The following is a 19,972-nucleotide window of genomic DNA, read 5'->3' on the forward strand; positions in this document are numbered from 1 at the left end:
TTCCGTCTTCGTCCTGCGGCGGCTGGCGCAAGCAATGGGAGCTGCGCCCTGCGGCGGCTGCCTGCAGCTCCCATTGAACAGTTTTGCGCCGCAAAATGTGATCCAAGCCTGCCGATGGGGAAAAGAGGTTGGTTTGTGGTTTAGGAAGGGTTTGCGAGTTGCGAACACGCACTGCGTGTTCGTTCCTCGGCTGTTTCGGCTCTTTCGCTGGTCGGTGCACCATTCTGGGTTCTGCATAGAAATTTCGACAAGTTATTTTAGGATGTTGTCCTTGTCCAGGTCCTCCAGGATACCAATTGAATTGGGCTCAGATTTCACGTCATTTTAGGATGTTGTCCAGGATACCAATTGGGCTCGGATTTCACGCAATTTAGGACCCCTAGCGACTTAGTGGCAGAATTGCTGTCCGTCAGCAGTGACACGGGTGTTGCTTCTGAATACTCCACTGTTCCTAATATTTATTGAGTATGTGTCTGAACCCAAATGCCCTTCTTATCCCCAGCAGCTTACCCATCCCTATGACTTTATCTTTTATTTTAAACTTTGCATTATAAACAGTATAGTCTACAATATAAAACAATGTTTTGTATGACCATATATACACGATCCGCTAGCCATACTGCCATAGCCATATAGACACTACCTTCTTTTTTTTCTCATGTTATTCTGCCATGGACTTAATTCCTGGAGGCGAGTCTCAGTTGGACAAAAGGTATAAATTTAATGGAAAAATCTTACATTGAAGTATTGAACCCAGCTGTGCACAGTCTACTACATACAATTTACACAGAAGCCCTTTTCTGTTCAGTACAGGCCAAACTGGCCGGAATACAAAAAATGAAGTCAAACTTCCTAGAAATAAACAAAGGCTAAGTATACACTCTTTCTCGTCACTTTACATTGCTGCAGGACCTATATACTGAAGTGAGCTGGAATAACACCAAATCCTTTTTGGATGACGCCCTCCCTTATCTTCTCTGGAAGTTGAAGACTTTGATGGAGAAGGCAAAGACGAAAGCAAAGAGAACAGTGAATCCAACAACAGCGGTAGCTACATAACCCAAGTTGTCATGCTCGAATCCAAAGAATCTGTTGACGAAATCTTTCACTAGTTCCCCGTCATCTTCCAGCCTGATGTCTGCGATGTCTCCAAATTGTGAGGCAACAAGTCCATATAGTGTCCAAGCCACTGGGCAAGCCCACGAGTACCATCTCCACCATATTGGTATCCTCTGCAAGCCAGTCACATGTATGATTCAGCATCAACAGTACAACGAAAAGTGAGGTTTAGCATAGTACAAGAGTTTCTCTTGGGCACTTACCGGGCGGGGGATAAGGAAGCCGGCAAAGATGTTCCATATTGCGTAGAATGCAGTTGAGACTATAGCCGCAATGTCGCTGTTTGGTGTCATGGCGACTGCCATCATTCCATAAAATGTGAAGTACATGAAGGTGAAGAACATGAAGAACATATACCAGAAGAACTTTGCAACTGTCCAATCAAAGCCAATCAGGCTGTAGACAATGAGACCATACACAACTGTCTGAAGGAAGATGTGTGGGATCTCAATAAGAACCTGTTCGAATGTAAAATTGTTAGAATTCAACTCTAGGTTGAAGGAATAAAAGAGCAATTATTTCCTATTATCCAGATTTTCAGTTACAACCAATTACCTGTGCAAAAGCATAGGGTAGAGCAGAGTACATCCCAGCTGCCTTTTCTCGGTAGAAAACTGTTCGCTCGACATCCACAATTGGCTGCACAGTTTGACCATTCTGAATTCCAATGAAAAGAACTGCTGCATACATGGACCCCAAAGAATTGAAAAGGTCCTGCCTAGTGCCACTGTACGAGGAAAGACAGTACAAGTAAGTTTCTTTGTCACAATATGCCAACATATATACCAGGTCTCAATAAGTGTTGTAAGCAATGGTCCTTACATTTTCTTTCCCAAGTTTAAGAAGATAGTTCCGAAGATGAGAGCAATAACTGTTGTGAAGAAGATCCTAGTTGCGGTATATGATGGATTTCTCCAGTAAGACTTGTGCTGCTTCCACAGGCAAGCCATGCATTGTGTGAGGAAGGACTGTGAGTACTGGGTTGGGAAGTACAAGTCCTTGGACCCTGGTGGTGGTGTGCTTAGTTCACTAATCAAATCTTTATTCCTCCTGCAATGATGCACCCCGATTAGTGACATGAACAGAAAGCAGAAACACAATTCTGAGGTTGATCCGATGGAACATACCGGTATAGGTCAGAGTTTCTGTATACTTCAGCAAAGTTGATCCCAAGGATATCTTCTTGAGCTAAGGTGGTCACTTCCAACATCCATGTTGCAGGGTTGTAACCATCCTTGATTTTCTTTACTCCTTCTATTCCCTGCATTTGAAGCATGAAGCAAAGTTACCAAGGATGTTTAAGTTGGGAGCTGAATGTTTTGTTCAGTAGGTGAGTGCTGAAGTTCACCTCAAAGTAGTTAATTAGATGGCATGAGTTGCGTCCCAAAGGTCCGACATATATTTCTTCCCCTCCCCGTTTCATCAGAAATAGCTGCGGAGTTCAAAAATACATGTGAGTGTTACTTCCAAAGTTAAAGAAATACCATTGGAAGCATCTTGTTTTATAGTTGTTGCCACTTACCTCATCAAAAGCTTCAAAGATATCAATGCTAGGCTGGTGGATTGTGCAGACAACCGTCCTTCCGGTGTCCACCGTGTTTCGGACTGTCCTCATCACAATTGCAGCTGCCCTAGCATCTAGTCCAGAAGTTGGTTCGTCCATGAATATGATGGATGGGTTGGCCACGAGCTCAACAGCAATAGTGAGTCTCTTCCGCTGTTCTGTGGATAAACCATTTACTCCTGGCAGTCCTACCAATGCTCCCCTCAGTGGTGTCAATTCCACGAGTTCCATGACTTCTTCCACAAACATCTGCACCCATGAAGTTATCCGATTAGCCAAGCACTATAATTATCAGTTGCTATGAAAATGTTACTGTGTTACTTATGAGCTAGCAGGATGAAGACAATTTTGACGCACCTTTCTTGCTTCTGAATCCACTTCATGGGGCAACCGGAGCCATGCGGAGTACAGGAGGGATTCATAAACAGTGACATGTGGAGAATGAATATCATTTTGCTCACAGTAGCCAGCAATCCGAGCAAAGGTCTCTTGTTTCTTTGGGTATCCAGAGATTGAAATATCTCCTTCAATGTGACCACCAGTTTTCCTTCCCGCCAATACATCCATCAGGGTAGTTTTACCCGCTCCACTGACTCCCATCAGTGCTGTAAGGACTCCTGGTCTGAAGGCTCCGCTTACACCCTTCAGCAGCAGTAGCCGATCTTCAGTAATACCTTTATCTTTCATTTCCTGTAAAACAGTCATACAATTACTAATTATTATTTAGTATTATCAGTTTGTATTTTGGTGATAAGTCAGGTCTTCCAACTTCTGCTTACCTGAGGCATGTCCACCGAGTATTTGATATTGTCAAAGGTGATGGACAACGGCGTAAATGGAAGTACCATTCCTCTCTTCCTGCTTTCAGCTCCAGCAATTTCTCCTCTTCCTGCATTTTTATGGACTTGTTACAATGATGCAACAATGACATGTATTATCTGATGTATGCTGCAAGGAGGTCTGCTTATGACTGACCATCTGAAGGCGGATTCTGGGAAGCTGTTCCAAGAGGCAGCAACTCAACATTTTGACCAGTACGGTTTACATGCTTCTCCCTCAGTTCCTCTTCAGAAACAACGGCCTGACCTTTTCCAAGTGCTGTGTTTACAAGAATTATGTCAGTGCCAAGCATAAGATGTTTTCAAGTGTATGGATCAATCCTTTTGAGCAGAGAGAGGGTACTCACGGCCAAGCCAATCAAGGAACAGAACGAAGAGTACGTTGAAGAGCATGATATACCCAAGCAATGCACCAACACCAATCCAATACCAGTTTGGATCGACAAAAATGCCACGGGCCTTTAGGATTTGAACACCGAGTGTGTCGTTGCTATGTGTCCTATCGACAACCTGCACAAAGATTGCCATTGTTTGTTAACTCAGCTGTCTCTCTGAACTTTAGAGTGGTCATAGGCTCATATCTTAGATTGGTTTAGAAGTCACCGCATTACCATCTGCCAGCTATGGCCAAGGAACTCATTCACCGCTACGGCATTCTGGGCATACATCAGAGGGGAGGACCAGTAGCCCCAGATCCACCATTTTTTAATGTTATCTGCAGAAAGAAAACTCAATTACATGCTCCTGGAACTATCAAAGCAATGTGTGAATGAAGGCTTGTCTTACCTCTTGCTATCAAGAAGCCACCAAGAATCAGAAGAACAAGCTGCGCGAATGACCCAAATGTGTCTGCGACAACCATTTCTCTTCCTAGTGCAGCAAGAAGCCGGAAAAGACCAGATGCCATCTGGCTGACTAGTACAAGCAGAAGGTAATGGCGAAAGAACCTTTCGATGCTTGGATCAAAGCCAATGACATAGTAAGTCATGCCGATCCACACAGCACATTCCAAGAATGATATTGGTATCTTTAGCAACCATGTAGGCGATGCATATGCCCATGATGGATAGAAGAGGAGGTCCCTCTGCTTATAAAATATCGGCAGCTTTGCGATACTCATGGCGAGCTCAGCAAAACCATTGAACAAATGTGTGACTAGTCCAAGGAACATGGCGCCCAGAAATATCACCCCATCTTCGACACCACGTCGATGCATTGTTGTGCGCAGGAAGACCGTCATTGCAATTGTTCCAAGAATTATGAGCTGGTACAAATATGGAGCATTCATCAGAATTTACTACCTGAATTTGGAAGTTGAGAAGATTTTAGGAAGCAAGATGGATACCTGGACTACTTTGAAGATATAAACAAATGAGTTCCTCTTCATCAGTAGCCACTCCCTAGAGAAGCATGCTCTGAGAAGTTCCATCTTGCTGATACCATACTTTGACGTTGTGAGAGCTGCAGGATGGTTCCTGGTGCGATCGAAGGGCACCTTGAGATCTGATCCCAGCTTACGGCCAACATGGAATGCTTTGAATGCCTCTGAAAAGTCGTTAACTGAGATGTATCTGTATGGCTCGTCTCTTCTACACCAGTACTGGTGCTGATCCTTCCTAGATGTAACCTGTGATCAGAGAGAGTAATGTCAGATGGGGTTCCAAGTCTGAATGAACAGTAAATAGGATTCTGCAGGATCACTCACTTCTTGCAAGAAGTCTGCAACACCTTTTCTCTCAGGACATTTGAAGCCCATGACCTCAAAAAATTCCAGGACATTCTCCCGAGGACCCTGGTACACAATTTGGCCCTCCGAGAGGAGAACAATGTCATCGAAGAGCTCGTATGTTTCAGGCGCAGGCTGAAGCAATGCGATAAGTGCAGTTCCACCAAGGATGTGGACCGACTGCCTTAGAGAGTTGACGATCTGATATGTTGTGGAGCTGTCCAGGCCGGTGGAGATTTCATCCATGAATAGCGCCTTAGCTGGACCAACAAGCATCTCGCCTGTGAAAATTCAACAAGACATGAAGTCAGATTTTTTTCGATCAGGGTCAAAGGGTTTGATGCACAAATCTTAATATAACTGCAGATTGCACATACCGGTAGTGACACGCTTCTTTTGTCCTCCTGAGATACCTCTGATCATAGAGTCTCCAACCATTGTATCCGCACAGATCTCCAGACCCAGAATCTGCAAAAGAAATACAATTACTGTTAGGGGGCATATCCATTTCTCGTATTTTCTTTTTCTGCGGTATATTTTTACTTACCTTGAGGATGTAATCTGTAACCACGCTCTCCTGACCTTCCACGGAGATAGCCTGTATGCACAGAAGCACAAATAACTTTGAGTAACCTTTGTTACTTCCAATGTAAATACAGGGTTTAGTTTGAATTAAATGAATTTTTACCTTCATGTAAACATCGACATCAGGATCTGGTTTAATGTTGGCTTCTTTCTCCCTTCTTGAAAGTTCAGTAAGCATGTCTGTGTGATTTGAAAACACCATCAGGTTCACTTCACCGAAGGTGAATAATTATCTGTGTTCCTTTCCAATGTCTGTCTTTACATACCATAACGTGTTCCGACTCCTTGACATCTTGCGGAGAAGGCAAGTGTTTCCCGGACCGTCATTTCGCCGACGTGAACATCGTGCTGCCCGATGTACGCCGATGTCCTCTGAGGGACAAATTCATCCATGTCATGACCATTGTAAGTTACTCTTCCTGACACCTGAAAATTACCATTGCAAGTTCACCTATTCAGTACAGTTTACAGCTAACTTTCTCCCAATATATACCCTTTTTCCCTAGAATTCAGAAGTTCACAATCAAGAAATTATCGCAAGATGTGATACCTTCAGATTGGAGTCAAGTTTCCCTGACAAAGCCAGAAGTAGACTTGTTTTCCCGGATCCAGGAGGGCCAAGCAGCAAGGACATTCTGAAAGAAGTGCCAGTTAGTAAGTACAACTACAGAAAAACTGAAAACCTTGCACTTTAAAATTCTTTGGCTTCTTACCTGCCGGGTCTTATGACCCCACTGATATCGTGAAGGATGGAGACAGGCCTCTTCCCGCTAGAGACGATGTGCATAGCACTTAGTACATCCTATGATGGTAGCAGCTCACAAGAGTTAGTAGCCGAAGGAATTTCTTCTCCGTGGCTGCCTAAGAAGCATGGAGGTGCCCGCTGCTGCAGAGGAGATGCACATGCATACCATGACTTTGTTGGAGAAGAAGTTGGTCATCGTGGGGACACCTCGGTTGCCGACGTAGGCCTCGGCGTCGATGTTCAGGTTCTCAAAACGCACCTCTATCGTCGGATTATCGATCCCAACCCTGCAGGCAGGTCAATTTACAATCGCTTTCAGAATTTCTCTTCACCTCACCGGTGGTGACCAAGGGGATTCAAATAAGAGCTGAACTTTTTTTTTCTTTCTTTTACTCACAGCTCCATGCGGTCGCGGAGCTTGAGCAGGAAGCGCTCGTTGTCCTCCTCGGCGGTGCGCACGAGGCGCTCGATGAGGTTCTTGCGCTCCTGCATGCCGAGCCCCTGGATGTCCACCTCCTCGACGCCGGCGCCGGCCGCGTTCCCCGTGAGGATGCCCTTGCGCATGCGGTCGTAGGTGGGCAGCTTCTCGATGGCCGCCCAGCGCAGCGCCTCCTCGTCGTCCTCCTCCCGCACGGACCGGCCGAACGCGTCGCTCCGCCCGGACGCCCGCCACGACGACGCCGTCCGCCGCATGCTCCCGCCGGCGATGCTCCCCATCTGCACTAAGTCCATCCTCGCGCGCCCTCAGGGCCTCGGTTCGGTTTTTTTTTTCTTTCCCGCCGGCGATGCAAACCCCCTCCGTTTTTTTGTCTTTCCTGACGAACACTTCTCCCTGCTTGAGCTTGAGTGCTTGACTCTGTGTTCTTTGTCTTTTTGCTGTAGGCCTGTAGCTCTAGGCGTGTAGCTTGCTGCTCTCCGTGAAGAAGAGGAAGGGAGAGGGAGAGATGTTCGTAGTGTCTGATGAATGAGGAGGAGGTGGCGACGAGGTATAAATACCTGCGCGTGCTAATGCTCGTCGGGGAAGGTGATTAGTGCGTGGGGGAGGTGGCGGGCGCGTCGGTCACTTGATTCGCGGGAAACTCGGCCGTTGTACTACTAGTTTTATCGTCACTTGAGTCCAGCGTAAATAGTTTGACCGGTTGAACGGGCTCCGCTGTGTGCGGCTTGACCGGCCCACTTGGCGTTGCTTGCTCCACCACCGGTCGGGACGAACCGTCGCCGTCACGTCCAGGATAAAGAAAGTGTGTAGGGTAACTAACGTTAATCACCCACCCGCGTTTGATCCTTTCACAACCAATTCCACTCGTGGGTCAAGTAAGGTCCTGTTTACATGTACTAAAGCTACTAAAATTAACCGAAGACATCTAGACAACACAGTTAATGGTGCGGCTATTAGTTTCTAGATAGAGACATCCGAACATCATTAGCTAATAGTTTAGCTAACTATTAATTGTACTCTCAATTATTCTTTAGTTTATTAGCAGGTTTAATCTAGCTAAAAATCAACTACTAGTTAATAGCTAGGCAGCTAACTTTACTATTGGCCCTAAGTCAAGATAGCACAGACCTACGTCAGGAGCGTCCGAGTGAGAAGCGGTCAAGATGGGCTTGCGCCGACAATTGTGGCAGGCGGCAGCTACAGGTCAGAGATGGCCTGCTCTGCTTTACGTGGAGTCTCCTCTCTTCCAGGTCTGACCGGTTCGGTACAGGCGTACAGCGCAGCAGAGTAGAGCAGCACTGTTTAGAAGCTAAAATACTGAAATGAATTTGAGTGGCTAATTAAATAAGAAAGAAAATTTAGCCTTTTAATTCTCTTTAGTTTTGTGGTTTTCAAACTAATCCTTTGAGTGGAAGCTTGCACACCATTTGTTGAGAGAGTGAGAGGGGAAGGGGTCATATGATGACCGTGATAAATGTAAGAATCAGATTAGAATTTGACTCTATTTTTTTATTTTTAAACTAAAAATAATTTAGAATTCTAATAAATTATGAAAAAACATTTGAACCAAATGAATCGGGTCATCCGGTGTGGCGAGCCCCGCGTGACGGTTCGGCGGCCGGGGATACGGGCGGTGGAGCGGCGGGCGCTTCTAAATTACAGTCACAATAGCGCCAACTTGTCCAGACAAAAGGTTTTGTACTCTTTTGACTGTATTTGCCTCTTCAGGCTCGGCAACTACCTTCGGGTTTATCATTGACGGCGTCAAGCTCAGGCATCAACAAGCCAGCATGATATATGTGATTGACAAACAGAACACGAACGTTTCTCAAGTCAAACCTGCCTAACTGAACAGCTCTGATATTAGGGCAGATCATACCGTATCAGCAATAGTCAGGCCGGCTAATAAATTCAACTTTGAAAAAAAAAAACAAGCCATAGCAAATGTGCACTGTGCAGCCATTCATTCCCTGATCCTTACACAACATTTTCCCGTTTCTAGTTACAGTACAGTTCTATTATACATGGCAAATCCAAACTACAAATCTAACAAATTAGTAAACCTCACAAGCCGTGACATGACAGCTGGCAGCCCCCTTTGGGTGTTCAAACCACGCCGTTCTCATACATCGAGCCATCTCTGGTAGTAGCATCTTCGGCCATGTCAAGCTCGGCCATGGCAGCGTCAACAAGAGACTAGAATCAAAACAGAGGATCAGCGCACCGTTCTCACCTTGCCAACAACATAAGCAAACCTAAACGACAGGGTGTGGTTGTTCTCAACAAAAAAGTAACGAGTACAGGTCCACGTCATGAAATAACAGTACTGATGAGAAAATCACCTGCAGCCTATGTTCAGCTGTTTTGACCCTATCGTTGTAGTCTTGGAGTTGAAGAAAATGTTTGTACAGCTGCATTTATAATTCTTTCATCAGAGAAGCCACCAATTGCATATTTGCATGAACAAGCAGCCAACAGGTGATGAGCGCGTACGTCTGTAACAGCTAATTGTCGTTCTGAAGAGACTTTCCGTGCAGCAGCCAGTTCGTCCTCTAATTTCTGCAGTTTGATGCGGAAATTGTTTTTTTTTTTTACTTATCATCAGAACTCACCCCGAATGAGATTCTACGAGATGGCCAAACAGGGGCTATCTCATATAGGAATGTGGCAGGTGAGGACAGCAGAATCCTTTGAAAACCATGACAGAGATCACCTGAGCTTTCTTCTGCAAATCTGCAATGTGTTGTCCTTTCGCAGAGATTTTATCCTTAATCTGGCTAACCTGCAAAGCTCATAATATAAAATGCAAGAAACAGTTAAATCATGGACACAAGTACTCATGCCTATCTAAAAAGTAACTGAGTGTACTATCAGTCTATGTATCATGGTTCATGGATCATGCATCCCATGTACTATATAACTTCAGCTGAAAAGATAATACCATATATTGTAATGCAATAGGCAACTGATTGTGAAGCTTTTCTGAGTAAATAAGGCATGCACATTCAGTGACCAATGCATGGCTGTCATCTGAGGTACCCAAGCATGCCAGTGTACAAAAAAAACTGGGCTAAATGTGAAAAATTCTGTATAAGTCAAGCAAAAGATAAATCCTAAATGTGACTACAGATTTAACAGCCATTTATCCTTTTTGGACCTCGCAAATGCAATTGAGTTCATGTTCTAATTCTGCAGGTCATCACTATCCATAAATCTACATCCATTAAGCCTGGAGAACTTTGATTACTTTCACATTTACATTTAGCATGTTTTCATCTTCAAACCAATGTAGGCAAGTTAACTTAAGTGGGGACTCTGGCAAGGAAATAAATCCATCATGATTTTACACCGACGCCAAGATAGTGTCCACTGATTCTATGGTTTCCACATCAAACTAACACAGAACAAGGCCTTTAAGGAAATGGCGTGCCTCATTTTCAAGGTCCTCACGCATCTGAATAGTTTTATCCAACTGGTGTTTCCCCTGATATACAAAAAAGAGAAATGGAAACAAAAAGGAGTCGATATAATGAGTCAGGAACAGCCATTCACAATAGCACAGAACGAATATGCACTTACATCATTTTGAAGATCACTGGAACTCGATAAATCTTTGCTATCACGACCTTTTGGGTGGCTGCATAGAGAACATTAGGAAAATAAATGCCCATTTTTTCTAAGGGCTATAGTTGACCCATGAAATATTTCCCATAGTGGTACAACCTTTCTTTATAAATAGACAGTAGTCAGTACATTAAAATTTGGACTTAACAATGATGTAGATTTCACAATAAGGGTAACAAAACAAGGTCTCTAATAATGTACCCAGTTCCTTGTAAAAAAAGAGCTAAATGCATGAGCAGTCCCTGAACTTATCGAGGGATGTCAATTAGATCCACGGACTTTGAAAATACATTTTTAGGCCCTTGAATTTGTTAAGTGGCACATAACAGTGATTGGCATGGTCTAAAAAAAGACCTGTGATGCACCATTTTTTCAAGTTTAGGGATCTGTGATACATCATTTAACAAGTTCAAGGACCTAAAAATGCATTTTTAAAGTTCATGGACCAAAGTGCCATTCATTGACAAGTTCAGGGGCTACCGATGCATTTAACCCAAAAAATAATAATGAACCCAGTTTCAGCATAATAATGATGCTGTGTAGTACTTTATAAGTTTACGCAATCTGCAAGGCCACTAGTCAGCATACAAGATTTTTTACCGTTAGGGCAAACAAATCATCAAACATGCCCATCATTCTAATTGTGCAGCCAGTATTCACTATATTAGCGTAAAATAATTGAGTGGATAGAGAGAGTAATGCAGGGAAACATATAAATATCACTAAAAATGCCGTTGGTGAATATGACCCTATTCTTATTGAACTACTCTCCCCCCTTCCAAATTGTAAGACATTTCGTTCTTTTCTAGCTACATTGCTTGTACTATGTATCTAGAGACAGTGTACAGTTAAGTGCATAACAAAAGTGATGTATCTAGAAAAGGAAAAACATCTTGCAATTAGGAATAGAGAGTATACAACATAGCTACAAGCTACAATCAATGAATTGTACTTTCCAAGATCTTGAAATGTGACACCTAAGTTAAGAACTAAGAGATGCTCTAGCAAATTAATTTCAAACGGACCAAGAACATCAATTAAGCACTCAGTAAATATTTCTCCTAAAATATGCACATCAATATATCAAACACAATGTTGTTTTCGTTTAAATATTAAAAATAGCCACCGTGGTCTCCAATACCAACATAACTCCACTATGAAAAACAAAATTAACATGGCACCTGAACCTTTTTCTTGATCCATGTTCCTTATATTTGTCATTATCTGAATCCATATTATGTGTTTCTGCTGCACGATCATGTTCTCTAGGATGTATGTCGTCTACTTCATGATCTCGATCCATGGGATAGTCAACTTCTCTATTAAAGCCACCATGCTCATAATCTCTTTCTCTATCATGCTCGCGGGATCTATCACTATCCCTGTCATGGTAGGGATCTCTTTCACGATCATAGCTCTGTTCCCTATCCCTTCTGTCCCAGTATGGATCTCTACCATACCTTCTTGGATCTCGTCTAAAACCATCTCGACCAAAATCTCGGGGACCTCTTGTACGCACTTCATTTACTCGAATAATACGATTGCCTAATTTCTGTTCCAAACAAAAAGACATGTTAAACACAAGATAAAGCGGAGGGGCCAAGTAAGTTTTAAAAAAGGAAGTATACTGCATACCTTGCCGTCCATGCCTGCAATTGCTTGCTCAGCAGCTCTGGGGTGAGTGAAAGTAACAAAACCATAACACTTGCCTTTGATAGTATGATCATTAATCACCTGGAATGCACAAATCAATCAGGAACAGATGCTATATAATATCAACCAGCCTCAAAACAATTGGTTACATAAAGCATTGACCGCTAAATCATACTAGCAAACATGTAAAACAAAATCAAATGATATTGTTTTTGTCTTTCTGTATGTATGTGGTCTGGCAATTCCACATTCCACATTTGCAAATCATGGTGCCATCATCTTCAAACACCTCGCAGCCAAATAAAAGTAAGATGGTCGAGACATAAACCATAATACCCTCAAATTCATGACTTGCCACATGGAACAGCTCTTCAGAAACCTTCAAGGTATCGAATAAACTAATAACAGGAGGGAAGAGAGGCTGAAGAAATCAAAATCATCTAATGTTTTCATAAGAAAAAGACCATAAATGTCTATGTGAATTATCTCAAACTTTTTCGGCTCTCTGTGTGTGTTTCTTAATTTGTTTCACATATTTCCCTTTAATGCATTGTATACATTGGTCAAAAACTGAAAAGTCTAATGGATGGAGAATCTCTTCTTTGATTAATCGCTCAATCCTCCCTGAAACGTAGTCTAAACAACAGTGCCACAATTTCGATGACAATTAATTCTCATTTCTACTACGCTTACTACTTACATTGCATATATTCCCATGTTTTCAAGTCGTCGACTAGTCGGCGACTAGTCGTCCGGTCGGTCCTGGGAGCTCGACTTGGGGAGCCGGCTCGATTTTTCTGGCAAGTCGGGCGACTTGTCAATGACTGAAAATTCTCAGTCGACTAGTCGTCAACTTGGTCTAGCAAGTCGGCCGACTTGTGCCCCAGTTCAGCCCAACCAGCACAAAGGCCCATTACACAACATATTTTCTTGATTTGGGAGAAAATGCAATGGATGATCTTGATTTGGGAGATATTTAGGGTATCTACTATCTAGTATCTATCTAGCTGCAGCAACAGCTTAGCTATCTAATGGAGCTTATTTCCTTTCAAGTTTGAACTATTTTTTTTTTTGCTATTTGTTTTCCAATTTGAACTATATGACTGTTATGACTTATGAGTTTATGACTTATCACTTATGTGGCTGATTTGGTTCAGTTTGAGGCTTCAAATGAGGTAAGACTTGCTGTTTATTTCTGTTTCATTCAATTTCAGGCTTCAAATGAGGTAAAACATGCTCTTTCTTCACATATAAATGCTATATTGTCTATATGAAGCCATTATATAGGCAAAACAGCCACTATATTGGCAAGTCGACGACTAGTCGACTGACTTATCGACTAGTCACCAAGTCGGTACCTTGTCGACTTGACTCGACTTATCGACTTGAAAACCTTGATATATTCACAGCAGAAGGGACCTTTATCTCATTCACATGATCACAAATGGGAATCGAATATAATTCGTATTGTCTAATGGCAAGACCAACATCGTTATTATTGCTTTTAATGACACATTTTCTGTTCTCAAAGGACAGTGAATATTATTGTCATCTGAGGTACATCACACACTGATTGACCCTCTCACTCTGTCCATCCATTTGAGGATGATAGGCAGTACTCAAGTTCAGTTTAGTGCCCAACAGCTTGAGCAAATGAGTCCAAAAAGAACTGCTGAAAATCTTATCTCTGCCACTCACTATTGTCTTTGGTAGCCCATGTAGTTTAACCACCTGATCCAATAAAATCTGGGCTACCTGCTGAGCTGAGAAAGGGTGCTTGAGAGCCATAAAGTGTGCATACTTTGAAAACCTGTCAACCACCACAAGGATTGTATCATAGCCCTCATATTTTGGAAGCTTCTCTATAAAATCCATAGTTATGTCTTGCCAGGCTCCCTGTGGAATAGGCAGAGGCTGCAACAAACCAGCAGGATGAATCCTTTCGCTCTTAGCCTGTTAACAAACTTGACACTGTTTGACATAGTTCTCCACAGTCCACATCCCCTTTCAATCCCTTCTAGATGAACAACGTCTTGTTTCTGTGATATGTGACATCAATGCCTGAATGCCCCCCCCCCCCTATCACACTGTCATGTAAAGCAGCAATCAGCTTGGTTCTCAGAGCAGAATTGTTTCCAACCCAAATCAAACTGCCCTTCCTGATAACGCCCTTCGGTAAACTGTACCCTTGTTCATCAGGACTTTGAATACATAGTGTAGCCAACAAGGCTTGAGCCTCAACATCAGTAACATATGAATTTACCATGGTTTAAAAGGCGGCTAGGCGGAACTAGGCGCCCAGCCACCGCCTGACCGCCTAGGCGACTTAGGCGGGCGCCTAGGCGACGCCTTAGTAGCCAAATACCAAGCAACCAAACAGCTGTTACAACTCATAAACTAGAAATCATCACAAATTCACAATAGCACAATAGTGGATCTGAAATAGCCACAAAGTAGTTTCTAAAGGAATAGTAGCAAGTCACAAAATTTAAAACAGCACAATACCAAATCTGAAATAGCCACATAGATAGTTTGTAATGGCATAATTAATAGTAACTAGCTGCAGTTAGTAGTGCAGCAAATATGCAGAAACATTTCCTACTCCACACTTGACAGAAACCTACTCGCTGCACAGTCTGAAAATTTTCGCTCCACAATAGCAAATATGCCAGAGAGACATTTCCTACTCCACACTTGACAGAAACCTACTCGCTGCACAGTTTGAAAACAGGGGAAGCAGGGGAGGAGGGGATGAGAAACATCATTCTGAGGAGGGGAGGAGGAAGCGGGGAGTAGGACTTACCAGCAGCTAGCACAGCAGTCGCGAGCGGGCGCGGCCAGGGAGCAGCAGCGGAAGCCGCAGCCGCGCCCAACAGCAGCCGCGCGCAGGGAGCAAGCAGTAGCCGCCGCGCGCAGGGAGCAAGCAGCAGCCGCCGAGCAGTAGTCGCCGCGCGCAGGGAGAGAGCGCACGCAGGGAGGGAGCACAGAGAGATTTGCGCGCGCAGGGAGCAGCCGCGCACGCACAAATAGATTTGCCGCGCGCGCACAGTGGAAGAAGCCCAAAACGCGCGCCTAAACCCTAAAGCCCAAAACGCGCAGGTCTGCAAACCCTAGAGGATAAGGCGACGCCCAGGGAGGATAAGGCGTCGCCCAGACGCCTACTACGCCTAGGCGGACGCCATACACAGTTTTCTCTGGGCGGCGCCGACGCCTAGGACATTTCTCCGCCTGGACGCCTAGGCGTCGCCTAGGCGACGCCTTTTAAACCATGGAATTTACAATTTCCTGAACCCACAAAGGTTGCACTTCACTGACAGCTTGTAAGCACATCAAATGACCAACCCTGGAAAGTGCATCTGCCACCACATTATCCTTTCCCTGCTTGTACACCACTTTAAACTGTAACCCCATCAATTTAGTCATTGCCTTGCGTTGCAATTCAAAGTGGAGCACCTGATCTCCCAGAAAACTGAGGCACTGATGGCCAGTCCTTATTTCAAACTCAGCTCTTTGTAAACAAGACCTCCATCTATCTACTGCCATAATGAGAGCCAAGAATTCCTTCTCATATATAGATAGACTAGTCAGTTACCCGTTTGTTACTGCAGTTTCTATATTCAGAATATTTACAATATCTATTCTTTGTTGAACACAGATGGTTGTGAGCTCCGGTGGTTAGAACCTGGGCGTGAGAAGAGGGAGGGCGATGGTTCGAACCTCAACACCGCGCTCATTTTTAGACTTTTATTTCATTTCGCTCACTGCGCTCGATGGAGGAGACGACTCACGAAGGGGAAACTCCCATTTAAATTTAAATATAGTAGAGATGTTTATTCTTACTTCCAAGGGCCTTGCTCAAATATGCCAGTGGTCTACCTTGCTGCATTAAGACTGTCCCTAAACCCACATCACACGCATCAGTTTCAACCACAAAGGACAGTGTGAAATCTGGCAAAGCTAGAACAGGTGTGGTTGTCATTGCCCTTTTGAGAGTTTCAAATGCAAGATGTGCCTCCTCTCCCCAGTGGAACTTCCCTTTCTGCAGCGATCTTGTAAGGGGTTTGGCAATAGTACCATAGCCCTTAACAAACTATCTGTAGCAACATGTTAAACCCAGGAAGCCCCTAAGAGCTGTCACCGTAGTGGGTTGAGGCCATTGCAGCATGGCTGCTGTTTTCAGTGGGTCAGTAGCCATCCCTTCAAATGAAATAATATGATCCAGATAAATGAGTTCTTGCTTTCCCAAGACAGTAAGACACACTTCTTTAAGAAAAACTGGTGTTGCCTCAAAGTAGTGAACACAAGTCTAAGATGCTCCAAATGTTTATGCCAGTTTGGACTATAAACTAGAATATCATCCAAAAATACCATCACAAACTTCCTTAGGAAAGGTGCCAACACCATATTTATTGCACATCGAAAAGTTGCAGGGGCATTAGTAAGCCCAAAGGGCATTACCTTGAATTGATAGTGTCCTTTGTGAGTTTTAAAAGCAATCTTGTGCTCATCTGCCTCACCCATCCTGATCTGGTGGTACCCTGCAGTTAGATCTAGACTTGAAAAATATTTGGTTCCAACCAGTTCATCAATAATCTCATCCACCAAAGACATAGGAAACCTATTTTTGATTGTCAGATCATTCAGTTTCCTGTAATCAATACAAAACCTCCAGGAACCATTTTTCTTTTGCATTAGCAATACTGGTGAGGCCAAAGGTCTTACACTGGGTACTACCAGCCCTGATTTCAATAATCAGCCACCTGTTTTTCTACCTCAGTTTGTGATAGGGAGAATATCTATAGGGTCGAGAGTTTACTAGAATGGCACCAGGGATGAGTGGGATATGGTGATCAAATGATCTGGGAGGTGGTAGGCAGTAGGAACAGAAAACACATCCTGAAATTCTTCCAACAACTGGTGCATCTCCATGGTACTGTCAGGCACAAACTCAGTCTCAGTTATATTCTCCATCAAAGCAAAAGCCCACACATCATTTCCCTTCATACTCTTCTCAATCTGCAACACAGAAATCTCCTTCACCTCCTTCACCCTCATACCATCTCCCATTAACCGACATTGAGCTCACGCGTAACCTTCACAGGGCCTAAGTTGTTGGGGAAGGAAGTAGTGTGTGTGTGAGTAGGTGTTTTATTGAGCCTGTTCAGGGCTTTGTACCTTGGTCCATTTTAGACCTTTTTCTTCTCTAATTAAATGATGTGCAGTTCTCCTGCGCTTTCGAAAAAAAATACACTTGTTCAACCAAATCTTCAGTTCCGATACATCAAACCTCGGAAAGGCAAGCCACAGTATGGATATTGCTTTCTCTTCTCTGACCGCAACCCGTCGACCAGCCATCAATCTTGAGTGCTCAGACTGCATCCATCTGTTTCTTCGGCTCGATTCTGGATCACCCCATCGTAAATCCTCTCTGTGATTCCGATGATGAATCACCAAATCCTCTGAGTCCATGTCTTGAGCCATTTGCTCCAATCTCAGTTACACAACCACCTTCCCCGTCTGATCCAGTTGCTGTACCAACTGGATTCTCTCCTCCACGGCCTTCTAGGCTACGATCACGGCCATGTCCGCTTGCCCTAACAGCTGCTGCTGGATGTCTTCCATGTCTGCAACCTTCTCTGTCAATACCTCCAACTTCGCCATCAACTTCTCCCATCAATCACCTTCCTCCTTCGACTTGCCCGCCATCACCTCCAGTAGGAACTGGGTCTGCACCGATGGTTTCGCTGCTGGCGCCATGATCTCCCTTCTCCTGGAACACCGCAGCAAGGTTGCAGGTTCGGGGTCTTCCTATCTCTGTGTACAGCGCCTCCGAGCCCTTCCACCACCTCGTCATGCTTGCGACGATTCCTGATCACCAGACTCCCTCACCCACTCCGAGGAGAACGGCTCTAATACCACTTGTGAGGCCCCTTGGCCAGCGGCGAGCAATTCTGCGGCGTGAGACTCCACCGACGACGGCAAGGTAAGCCTCGCCAGCAAACTCAGGTATGTGATTTGATTTCTGATATTTCTGTTCGTGTTCAATCCATCCTCAGATTACAGCATTTATACACGGATATAATGGGCTGGCCCATATCTCCTGATCTCCTGTTAATCCCTGTTCACCAAATCAGCCTTTACATGGCTTCTCCTCCTCACCCGGCAATAACCCTTCCATCAGCAGTAGTTGCAATCCCCGTAGCTTCCGTGACTGCTCCATTGTCACCAGCCGAGGCCATGACATCCCTATTACATGGGAATAATCCCACATCTCCTCCTCACCCGGCAATAGCCCTTTCAGCAGAAGTTGCAATCCCCGTAGCTTCCGTGACTGCTCCATTGTCACCAACCGAGGCCATGACAGATAGCAAACGCGGGAGATGGCTAAACGGAGACTAGAGGGGGGAGGAGCGGGGCGGACCTTGACGGAGACGATGGTGCCGTAGTACCCGAAGGCGTCGCGAAGCATCTCCTCGTTGGCCTCGTAGGGAAGGCTGCCGACGTAGACCGAATTCACCTCGTCCACCGCCATCTCTCTACTCTGGCGTCCGTCGGCGACGGTGCTAGGGTTTTGTGTTCCCCCCTCTCGCTCTCGCACGCTCGCTCAGACGCTCACGCCGCGACGACGACGACCGGGTGTGGGGGGAGAGGGAAAGACGGGAAGGCGAACTGTCGGATACTCGGATCTGTTCCGGAAAAATCATGGTCTCATGAACGATGGATCTTCGTGTCCTCTCTTCATCATCGGCCGGCCGGCCAGCCGATCTCCGCCGTCCATTTTGTTCATGGGCGATGGCATAGTGTGGATGGGCCGAGACCCACGTGCAGAACGTCAGAGCAACTTGTTAGTTTTGGCGCAGACTATTAGCACCGATTAACTCTAAATTTCTTACTCTATATCACTTTTGTGTGACATCATCAACAATTTATTATCTACTTTTTCATCGTCAACAGCAGTTTCTTCTAAATACTCTCATATATCTCACTACAACCATAAAATATCATTAGTGTTGAGCGCCATATTGAGCGGCCGGACGGTCCGGCCCTGAGGCCGGACGGTCCGCGCATGCGCAGAGCAGTTTAGGGTTCCGAGTTTTGTGCTATGTTTGTTGGCTAGATTTGCGGAATTAACCCGGAATCCAGTCGTGTAAAGGGTACAGCCCCCTCCTCTATATAAAGAGAGGTCTACGGCCGATTTGGAATCATCAACAATCGAATCAATACAACTTTTATTCGCATTTTATCCTAGGAGTAGTTCTAGTCTAGTTTAGGTTTAGCCTCCCAATCCCCAAATTCTCCGCCTCTCCTTGACTCTACGTCGATTAGAGGAGTCTAGGTCGGCCTGCCCGAGTCTAGACACCACCTAGGATCTCTACTCCCCGACGGGGTCCCTCCCGGGAGCGAGATCCAGGCGCCGTCGGCGATCTTCCGCCGTCCCTGCGTACGTGCGGACCGTCCGGCCCCAGGGCGCGGACCGTCCGGCCGTCAGGCAGAAGTCCCAGCCGCGCACCAGGCCGCGGACCGTCCGGCCCCAGGCCGCGGACAGTCCGCCCTTGCGCAGAAAGCACCACCGCGCCTCGCACCAGGCCGCGGATCGTCCGGCCCCTGCGCGCGGACCGTCCGCCCCTGTGCAGAGGGCACCGCCACGGTTCTTGTTGAGTGTTTGGCGCTCCGAAAA

General features: G+C 45.0%; 2 protein-coding genes and 1 long non-coding RNA gene across 10 annotated transcripts; 1 reads left to right on the plus strand and 2 right to left on the minus strand.

Moving 5' to 3' along the window:
• Positions 1-701: 701 nt before the first annotated feature.
• LOC103654816 (ABC transporter G family member 39) lies at positions 702-7,651 on the minus strand. Its single transcript, XM_008681639.3, has 23 exons — positions 6,976-7,651; positions 6,745-6,865; positions 6,547-6,635; positions 6,384-6,468; positions 6,100-6,259; positions 5,937-6,013; positions 5,796-5,846; positions 5,626-5,716; positions 5,228-5,529; positions 4,868-5,149; positions 4,309-4,786; positions 4,134-4,237; positions 3,870-4,032; positions 3,659-3,781; positions 3,463-3,572; positions 3,041-3,373; positions 2,642-2,932; positions 2,468-2,551; positions 2,247-2,380; positions 1,942-2,169; positions 1,675-1,846; positions 1,323-1,577; positions 702-1,232 (listed from the first exon to the last, which is right to left on the minus strand). The coding sequence occupies exons 1-23, from the start codon at positions 7,308-7,310 to the stop codon at positions 969-971; spliced, it is 4,332 nt and encodes a 1,443-aa protein (XP_008679861.1). The 5' UTR covers positions 7,311-7,651; the 3' UTR covers positions 702-968.
• On the plus strand, positions 6,114-6,871 carry LOC103654815 (uncharacterized). Its single transcript, XR_566350.3, has 3 exons — positions 6,114-6,238; positions 6,340-6,487; positions 6,582-6,871. It is a non-coding gene; the product is annotated as an uncharacterized lncRNA (long non-coding RNA).
• Positions 7,652-8,880: 1,229 nt separating the features above from the next.
• Positions 8,881-19,085, minus strand: LOC100276452 (uncharacterized). 8 transcript variants are annotated; one of them, XM_008678729.4, is made up of 9 exons: positions 18,716-19,058; positions 12,277-12,375; positions 11,829-12,193; positions 10,597-10,654; positions 10,448-10,501; positions 9,731-9,799; positions 9,511-9,576; positions 9,360-9,428; positions 8,881-9,213 (listed from the first exon to the last, which is right to left on the minus strand). In XM_008678729.4, exons 1-9 carry the CDS (start codon positions 18,824-18,826, stop codon positions 9,124-9,126), a joined length of 981 nt encoding a protein of 326 aa, XP_008676951.2. In that variant the 5' UTR covers positions 18,827-19,058; the 3' UTR covers positions 8,881-9,123. The 8 variants fall into 8 exon arrangements, with proteins under 8 accessions (XP_008676951.2, XP_035822701.1, XP_035822700.1 ...); XM_035966808.1 differs by having other exon boundaries at positions 8,881-9,272; XM_035966807.1 differs by having other exon boundaries at positions 8,881-9,272; positions 11,823-12,193.
• Positions 19,086-19,972: the final 887 nt, after the last annotated feature.

The sequence above is a fragment of the Zea mays genome, chromosome 4 (assembly GCF_902167145.1).
Source record: "Zea mays cultivar B73 chromosome 4, Zm-B73-REFERENCE-NAM-5.0, whole genome shotgun sequence".
NCBI lineage: Eukaryota > Viridiplantae > Streptophyta > Magnoliopsida > Poales > Poaceae > Zea > Zea mays.